Source organism: Austrofundulus limnaeus, unplaced genomic scaffold, assembly GCF_001266775.1.
Source record: "Austrofundulus limnaeus strain Quisiro unplaced genomic scaffold, Austrofundulus_limnaeus-1.0 Scaffold312, whole genome shotgun sequence".
Lineage (NCBI taxonomy): Eukaryota > Metazoa > Chordata > Actinopteri > Cyprinodontiformes > Rivulidae > Austrofundulus > Austrofundulus limnaeus.
The window spans coordinates 365,182-375,039 of NW_013952714.1; the positions used below are offsets into that span (position 1 = coordinate 365,182).

The 9,858-nt window shown below is 42.6% G+C and overlaps 2 protein-coding genes across 2 annotated transcripts in view; both read right to left on the reverse strand.

Annotated features, from left to right (window-relative positions):
• Nucleotides 1-608: 608 nt before the first annotated feature.
• On the reverse strand, nt 609-3,906 carry LOC106527169 (class E basic helix-loop-helix protein 40). Its single transcript, XM_014021971.1, has 5 exons — nt 3,514-3,906; nt 3,369-3,432; nt 3,122-3,229; nt 2,722-2,845; nt 609-2,625 (listed from the first exon to the last, which is right to left on the reverse strand). Exons 1-5 carry the CDS (start codon nt 3,588-3,590, stop codon nt 1,763-1,765), a joined length of 1,236 nt encoding a protein of 411 aa, XP_013877425.1. The 5' UTR covers nt 3,591-3,906; the 3' UTR covers nt 609-1,762.
• Nucleotides 3,907-7,129: 3,223 nt separating this feature from the next.
• itpr1b (inositol 1,4,5-trisphosphate receptor, type 1b) overlaps nt 7,130-9,858 on the reverse strand; it is a gene marked incomplete in the record, with an annotated part of 134,739 nt that continues 132,010 nt past the window's right edge. Inside the window, 1 exon segment of the mRNA XM_014021964.1 lies at nt 7,130-8,341. Within this exon segment, the coding sequence (XP_013877418.1) occupies nt 8,255-8,341 (87 nt within the window).

Genomic DNA, 9,858 nt, shown 5'->3' on the forward strand with positions numbered 1-9,858 from the left:
ATATTTTTACTGATGTGTAGTCAAAACAAAAAGAAAAAAAAAAGAAAACACTGTTGTGATAAGAAGAGAAAAACTTCCTCACCTTCCAGGGAGACATGGTGGGTGGTGAGCAGCAGCAAACCATGATGCAGGCCTTTTTATTTTCACTGTTTAACTAGAATGAACATTACCACCCATGAAACACACAAGGTGGCCTTGCAATCAGTATTAATAATTATTAAAGTGAATCTTTTTTAGTTTCTCTGCAACCTCCAAGTTTCAGAAGCGCTCTCAGACTCTCACATGCCAACACCACTAACAGCTTCTCTCTTTTTAAAGTGCTTCTTTTAAGACCTTATTATGGTCTTGAAATTAATTCTCCCCACACAGTTACCACTGCTTCGTGTTACGGCRATAAAGAAATGAAACTAAATTTATTATAGCTTTTTGTTAAGTTCCTTAGGAGCCCTGTGGAGTCTGGTTCCAGCCTGTAATCTAAGACATGCTATTGATTTACAGAGGCTGTGCAGCTTTACAGGTTACATAAGTGTTATGTAAGTGTGTGTTGAGGAGCTGTCAGGATGGCTGGCAGCAACACGTTTGAACCAACAGGCAGCCCAACAACTAAATCCACAGGGGAGGAAAAACCTTTATTAATACTTTAATATATATCAATAATACTATATACAGCATATGTACAACTTTTCGCGTTAACATGTCAAAATAAAAATCCAGAAAACCTCTTTCTATACAAAACTGTTGTTTCTATTTTTTTAACTTTACATTCTTTTTTCTAAAGACACAAGATTTAAAGCAGGTTTATTTTGAAACTCCAGTCATCGTTGCGTTAAATAAAAGAAGCAGCTCAGATCAGGTCTCGGGACGCAAGAGTTTGTGTGCAAGACCAACTCTCTCTGCGCCACATCACACCGCTACCTCATCCTTCCTCTGGCAGACACACAAATACACTCAGTGGGTCACGTATCAAAAATAACAATGTACAAGTGAAATATTAGTTACAGTATATCACAGGGTCTCCAAAAAGAATAATAACAAATAAAAACATCAGCCACTGAGTCCCAGATTAAACCGATGCACCTGYTAAAAGTGGCAACGCCCCTGATTCCTCTAAACGGTAGGAATTCCTGCGTTCGGCACAAGCCAGCAGTGAAAGGAGCCATGTTGTTTTAGGAACATCCCTGGTCGACGTGAACCAGGTGGGCTCATCTTGGTAACGTCTCAGACTAAGTTATGGTTTTGGTACAAAAGTGAGGCAAACACTGAAAGTAGACCACTTGTTCGCAGACCTACGGCAGCATCTAAAGGGGCTTTTTAAAACGTTAAAAAATGTTCGACATTCATCACAGACCCGTTACGTACACGGTAGATCTGAACCGTTTGTTCAAAAGGGGGAGTTGGGGGTGAGGTGGGCTTACATTCTGTTTATTTTTTACTGACATTCATTAATACGTCTGGAGAGGACAAGATAAATTTAAAAATGAACTTCAAAATCTTTTGTGCGTCCTTTAAGCAGACCTTCACAGTGTTCCAGAGACATGCAAAACATGGAATCTGAGTCTTCTCACGGGTACCACACGTTACACCGACAAATTCCTGTTTKAGTCCAAGTCAGGGGGGCTGATGACCGTTAAGGGTTCTGACGTGGGGCCAGCGTGSTGATGGACCGCCGGAGTACAGCTGTGCACTGAGGGGGGTACCAGTCTGCTTGTTTCACCCTCCGTTCAACATTCAAAGAGTCCCATTTTGACCAAAACGCCTCGGCTCAGTTTTTGGTTTCCAAGTTCAAAGGGCAGACCTGCCTTAAAGCTTTATGGACAGAGGGGGGGTCCACCAGGGTGTGGTGGGGTACGGGGGACCCTGGCCTCGGCGACATCACCAAAGACGGGGGCAGGGACTCCGGGGCCAGGCTCACCGCAGAGCCACGCATGCCTGGGTACATGACCGGCACGCCCCCAGGGTACCAGCATTTGTCCAGCATGGGCAGGTACGCGGCCGAAGCCGCCGCCGCCGCCGAGGGGGGGATGAGGTAGAAGGGGAGGCAGAACGGGGGCTGATTGGGGGCGAAGCTCATGTAGCTGCCGGGAGCTGCCACCTCGTGAACAGASGGGACCTCGTCCTCGGGGGAGTCTGCCCTCGACCTCTTGACCCGAGGCTCGTCGCCCTCCTGCTTGATGACGCCGGCCGTCCTCTCGGCCGCGGGGGCTTTCAGGTCCCCCTCCCTCCTGTAGTTCTCGGACCACAGGGCTTTGGGCTTGTCGTGCTCTCCCCCGTAGCCACTGTCCGTGTCTGTGTCGCTGCCGCTCTGCTCCCCCGCCCCGTGCTGGTAAGTCCTCTGAATGACTGGAACGCAGTTCTTGGCGGGCGCCTCTGAGGACACTGCCGGTGGTCCGATTGGCTTTTTCACCTTCTCTGAACCCTGAAGGGCGGGCTCGTCCGGCCGCAGGCCGCTCGGATGGTGGAACATCTCAGCCGCCACCTTCTGGATGTGACTGATGAAGCCGGACGGACTCGGGTCCCTGCTCATCTCCTGGCTGGCCAGGTAGTGCACAACCTCTTTCATGCACAGCTGGAACCCGGAGCGGAATATCTCCTCGCTGCTCTCCGCTCCATCGCCTCCACGGTCACCTGTCCCAACAACAAGCAGCGAATCGAACAATAAAACCTCGGCTCCTCGCAAAGTTTCGTCTCAAAAGGCAAAAAACAACCAGACGTCAGACTCACCGAACCGCAGGTCCTTCTGCAACGCCAGGATCGTCTGCTGCTGCTGCTCCAGGACCGTGTTCTGGCTCTTCATGTGTTTCAGAGTAAGCTCCAGCACCACGGCTTTCTCCAAATGACCCAGCGTCTAAAACAGGAAGACCTTCGATAAGCATGTTGATCTTACTTATGTAACACATTCTGCAGCTGAACAGAGGACAAGCTGCCAACACCCGACCAGCTGCGCCAACCAAACACAAAACCTCGTCAAAATCCCCCCCCAAAAGTGCAAACAGAAATGTTTAAATCGACTTTTTAAAACTACAAGCAGAATAAACGACTTGTAGCAAAGTTTGCATTTTTTTTAAAATTGGGGACAAAAGAGAAAGTGTAAAAGTGCTGAGCAGAATAAGTTTAGACTCACCGTGAGCTTCAGATGTTCTGGCAGCAGGTCCTTCAGCTGAGAGATGCACTCGTTTATTCTGTCTCGTCTTTTCTTCTCTATGAGTCTGTGCGGCAGCTTGTAGGTCTCCTGTCAGAGGGTTTCAAACCATGTCAGGAACTTCTCACCACTGGTTTGATTATTATTATTATTATTATTATTATTATTATTATTATTATTATTATTATTATTATTATTATTATTATTATTTCAATAAACAGAACTTTACCTTGCACTCATCCCCGCGCTTTGCACCCCTCCTGGATTTGCACATATAAATAGGAAAGTCCAGTCTTTGGAGAGAAAATACGGTTATTAGTTTTTGTTTGTCTTTTATCAGAGAATATATACATATATAAAAAAAGTCTGTTTACCGGTGCATGTCAGTTATATCCATTGACGGGTGTTTCGGTGCATAAGGAGGTGGTTGCGCACTTGTAATCCTCTCCATTTCGCTGTCAAGAAAAATAAAAGTCGAACAAAAAGGTAGCGGCGCTTAAAGGAAAAAAAAAAGAGAAAGAAATCAATGAATAACAGCGTGTCCTGGAGCGTGTCCCTGCTGTGGAGTGTTGTCACCCTGAGGTCGGAGCTCGCTCTGCCGGGCAAGGCTCCCTCTCTGCGGCCGGCTTCTGTCTGCGTGTGGAGCGCTGGGTGGGTTCGTGACGACGTGTTAAATAAACCCTGCGACTTGACTGCAGGCACGTCGCTGCCTCCGCGAGAGAAAACTGAGTCCGCTCCGTCACATGAGCCTCACGTGTCGGGCGGCGCTCTCTTTCAGCTCCTCACCCCCCCCCACCTCTCCCGCCAGCGCCACAGCCATACACAACCACCCCCACCCCCCTCCTTCCTGAGCCCCTCCCACTTCTGTAGTACTGTGGGGAGGAGGGGAGGGGGGGCGAGTCTCGTGGAGCTCCACGCTCCTCTCCTCACGAGCCCCTCTCTGTTTGTAGAGCCGCGCGTGTGTTTACACAGACAGGAAGTGGAGCAACAGTTTCACACCGACATCATACGAACTGCAAACTCAACGTTTTTAACAACAATGTGTTGACATCAAACACTTTAGTAGCCTAACAAGTAAAATAAAATAAAAATTAAATTAAATTAAAAATTAAAAACTAATGACCTATGCAGTTTGAAAATGAATCTTATTCAGTGTATTAAAATACAATTATGGCCACTATACTATACAACTATAAAAAAGTAAATAAAAATAAATTAAATAAACAACTATTTCAGTTGTTTAGAGAAATGACCTCCGACACCTGCTGAAACTTGAGGAAGCAGCTGAAATAGCTAGAAGCAGCAAAAATTTTAGCTCAAGCATTAAAATGCCAAAGGCATGGCTGGAAGTTAAAAGTTGCAATAAAAAAAATACAGGTTCAATTAAATCTACACGTTTGTTTTCTTTGTGATGTTTTAATGACACAATATTGTCTTTTCTAGTTCTTGTTTTACATTTTTATTTGACTGCATTTTAAATTACTTTGGTCACTTTCTGTTATGTGCTGTTTGCGGTGGTCACCAGTACAAATACATTGACGTCAACATTAAAGGCTAAAAATAGCAGAATTGCAGCTAAAAACTAATAATAAAAAAACAGAGGAAATATATTGAAGTAAAAACAGAACAACGTTTTTGGAGGAACTGGATCCAGTGTAGGTTTTTGGGRAACTTGTTAAAAAAAAAAGGTAGACTAATTAATCAGTTTAAAAGAATCAAAGTATCCAATCAGGTAATGAAGTTGCTGAATCAGCATGCAGGTCGGAACAAAGGTAGGCTGTGAGCAGAAACAAAGCAGCCACGGCTCTTATTTACCGCGCCTTGTGGACCTGCGCGAGCCGAGCTCGGTGTGCGGCACGTGCGCCGGTGGCTGCAGCGGAGCAGGCTGGTGTTTTTTTAACTCCCGCTGCTGCTGTCCTGCTGGGCTGTCACGTTGAGCTCCTCATGGAGCGAGCGGCGGATCCCTGCCGCTGACGTCAGCCAGACAGACCAACCCGGACCGAGACAGCCCGGCTGGACAGTCGGTCCCACCCGCCGACGTCCCGGAGCAGACAGCTTATTTATAGAAGGAGCTTCAAAACAACACAGTCAGCCGAGCCGAGCCGAGCCGAGCCGAGCCGAACCGAACCGAACCGAATCGAGCGGAGGAGGCAGCGGGACAGGCTCCGACATCAACAACAAACTGATAGGATTGGAGGAAAAAGAATTGTTCGGCTTTATTAGTACATTTCAAAAATGAGCGGAGTTGGGGTGACTAACTATCGGCCCGCGGACCACTTCCGGTCCTGATGGCTGTTTTTATGGCCACTGGTTTGCATTCAAAGCTGCRTTTAAAGCTCTTGGACAGTCACTTTCCATCCTGCAGCATTGAAAAACCTCTGATTTCTGCAAAAGTGATGAAACACAAATAAGGGTCCATCACGCAAATATGTCTGCAGAACTAAATATTCTCAGCGAACAAACGATTTAGCATTAAATTGAATTAGAAAACAGTTTTAAATGTAACATGATGCAACTGATTTAAATCTCCCATCAAATATTTCTATTATGACCTCCCGCACTCGAAGCGTAAGCCATATTGTTTTTGTWTGGTTTATTTATTTATTTGTTTGTTTTTTCAGTGATTTTTGGTCAACTGTAGCACAAAAAATTGCTGCACTGATCAACACGAGATTTGGCAGAGTGCGACCTGCACTGCACTACGGTTTGACAATACGCACCATATTTGAGGAGGGGGCTCCATCCGAGGGGGTGTTTGGACATGCATGCTCATWACTCAGAAACTGTTCAWTAWAGGAGCTTCAGATTTCTTTTGTTGTTTAACTCTGATTTGGGGCTATCCACCAGGCCAACCAATGCCCCCCCCCAAACCACTACAATTTTGGGATGCACCTAGTAGCATGACATTAAAGACCTCTGAGTTCTGGTACACTGGTGCGTGCGGGGGTCATTATGTTACCACTATGCGGTATCTAGTTTTTATTGCTCTTATCTGCACCAAAAGGTTGGCCATCACATCCTGGTAAGAGAAAATCTGGCCCCGGAGCAAAATTTTGTTTGTGGCTTCCTGTATAAATGAATAAAGCCTCCACATTTCACTGCTCTGTTCCCCTCACAGCAGGTTATATTCATAAAACAATAAAACAGTGARGAAACGGTTATAAATGTTGGCTTTGCACTAAAAATGATGAAGATAAATGCTTCTTAAATTTCCCCGTCCTACATCTTACGCTGTAAAAAGGTCAGTTGGCGACATTGTTTATTAGGGAATTTCTACTAAAGTACGTTTTATGAGCTGATGATGATGATAACAGACTTGTCATAAATTTTGACGTGGGATAGTCATGCAATATGGGGGGGAAAGCATTAATTTGAAAATACTATGAAATTGTGATATGACTCACATGCAAGTTAGGTATGACAAAATAAGTGTGCTACTAAAGAAAAAAAGGCTTGGTTCATTTTTGACTTGATMAAATATTTCAGTCCGACCCGCTTCACTCCTCATCAGGGTGTAATACAGAAATTCTGAAGTTAAATTTAATACTTTTAATACCTTTTTACAACCCTGCGGATCATGTTCTGCTGAGAGGTTTGAGATTCAGACACCGGAGAAGGATTTCCAGTCAGCAGACATCGTTTCTCTGAAAACCAAAATAATCAGTGACGTAAACGACTTCATGTTTGAAGTGAAAAACTCACACTGCAGTGGTAAACTTTGACAAATTACCAGTAAAATATTGTTAATTTTTGTACGAATAAATATTTTATTTAATCAGATTCTACCAGTAAAACATATATTTTATTTATATTGTACAGAGTACAAACTTATATAAATACATAACTGGTATCAGTGAACCAGCCACATTAACATATATGATTATTATGGTCAGTAATATATATTTATAAACACTCTTTAAGACATGATTAAAATATATTTGCTATAAAACTTGAGTTTGACTTACAACAACAAATAAAGCACAAATAAAGCATGATTATATTACTTTTAATAATTTCACATTAATATACAAATCAGCATTGTTTCATTTCCTTATTCTTAACATTCTCAAGTAACATTTTTCTGCCTATCTTATTTTTCTATACAAAAGCAAAAAGGTACACTAAGTAACAAACCTTATATACATACAGTTAAAAAAACATTCACAGCAACTAAAAAGTTCAACTTGAACAAAAAAAATTAAGGCGTTAACAGAAGCAGCTAGACCAAAAAAAAGGTGCTAATAGTGGTGTGCAGCAAAAACGAAGTACTCTTATTCATGGTAATTGGTTTTGAATAAACTACACAATTCCTGAGCATATTCTAATAGCATCAAAGACACTGAAGGGAAATTTTAAACAAATTTTAACTTCCTGTTACAGCCCAGTTAAATAAGAAAGCTATTTTCTCATAAACCAAGTTAGCAGTTAGATATGACCTTTAGACACAAACAGGCAGAAGTAAACTATATTTATATTGCTCTCTCAAAGTACGCTATTTGCAGAAGTTCTTAAACGATGAGCTTTTTAAAGACTTACGACTGTGAAGACCAGCTTATTGTATCATCTATATTTCTGTATAAGTACAAACAAATAACACCATAATAATCTAGAGCCAAAGGGGAAAAAAAAACTAAAGCAGTAGATTTAACTAACTGTCAGAACTTAAATGCACACACCGTTTAGGTTGCATATTATTTAAGTTATCGTATTGCACAACATAAAAAAATTAGACATTAAATACTGCTCATAGTGTCAGGGATATAAATAGAAAACCTTCAAATAATAAAACAATTTTATCATGATTCAAGTTCAACTGTTCAAGGCCATGTGTTGAGAAATCCAATTCTTTTGTGCACAAAAAACAAACAAACAAAAATAAATAAATAAGTATTTGGCACCAATTCTGACTGTGTTAACTAGAAAAGGAAGGTTGAGGGTTACGTTCTGGAGTAACACCTGTGTGGGGGAGAGCTACACGTCGCCTTATAACTAACTATACTACAGGGTTTCCCTACCGTTTTAAGGTACTTTCACACTCGGCGTCACTCTGTATGTGAGACGCCGACGCGAGGAGCGAACGCAGACGCCAAGCCGACGTGGAGGGCCGACAGGAGCTCACGCTGGCTGCTGGGGGTTGACGTTCATGTGCTGAGGGTGACCCAGCAGGCCGATCCGCTGCTTCTGCTTCCTCTGCTCTGTCATCTGAAGATGAAAGAGAGGTGAGGTTTGTACATCCCCTTCTGCTATCAAAAGAAAAAATAAATAAATTACAGGCAGCTTCTATCAGTCCAGCATCTCCATCGATTCACTTGTCGGTACCSCCTTGCAGTAAAAAAACAAAACAAAAACGACTGCAGTGCAAACGCTGCACACGGGCTCAGCTGAAACTGATTCTTCTGAAATTCTGAYGGCTTTGTCATCCACTTTTCGGGGCCTTCTGACGAAAGCAGCAGAATACAAACGACTAAAACTGAAACCGAGTGGATTTGAATTTCAAAGATCAAGCAAAAGCATGAGTCATAACACAATTGGCAACCTTTACAACAGTTGGACCCCTTTTTTTTCCTTTTTGCTTAGAACCAACTTTAAATCACCATGAGATTGTGATTTGCACCACAGCCTTGAAACACACCGGTATTAAACGTGAGAAGACAAAGTGGTCTTGCAGTGAGCGTTCCAGGAGAGAGAGTTCTGCGTACAGGGACTTATCTAGACAAAGACCTCATTTAGACACCTCGGCTGGATGGACTGGGCTCTGCTAGCAGTAGGACGCCGTCTCTTTCCACACAACAATTTTCTGATGAATCTGATTTTCTTTGGTATGACCTAATAACTGGGGTGCTTGCGGCACAATTTTCCTTTTTGTGCTTTTCTGTGAATCCAAGTTCATTATTTAGAAAGCAATGCACTTATAATTAAGTCAATCTGCACAATCAGGCTATACATATTTCTGTAAAACTCACCAAGTTATGGCCGTTTCAGAAGGCTAAGATCGATTAGATTTGGCATCTGTCTTGAWTTGAATTAACCTCAAATGTTAATGAAGTGTAGATGTACAGCTAATAAATGTCAATAAATTCTACAAAGACAGCATTAAGTTACTGCAAAGGTTTAATGGAGAAATATAATGGTTTTAAATCCTTCTTTTTCATGTTTAAATTATTCATTTAGGGTCTATATTCCTCCTTACTGTAACTCCACTAACCTCTCTTTCACCTATTTTCTGAAGTGCGTCTCATATCAACACATTTCGAGGCTGTCTTTTTAAATCCAATCGAGGCACTTTACACCCCTTCTAACTTCCAGAGCAGTTCTTTCTAGTTTGATAGAGAGGTTYRTGACTATATAGAGGCACAGAAACTTTTTATTTACAAATTAAAAGATGTCAACAATGGAAGACTTACAAGTTGGACCCAGACTCTGATGTGTGTCCCACCAGTGTATGAATGTGATTCACAGAAGATTCTTGACCCTTGGGCCGTGACCCACAATTCAGCTGTGATAGCCTGCTTGAGGACCTCAAAAGAGAAATGTTTTTCATCTATGGGCTGTAAGATCCACGGGATGTCATTGGTTTTCAGTTGATGGAGTTGCAATACACTTTCTCACCACTAGTAGCGGTAGTGCACCACTCAGGTGTTTAACAATGTTTTTTTTATTATGTAGAAGAACTTTAGCCTGCCGCTAGCAAATGTTAGAGGAATGCAAACATTTTAAAA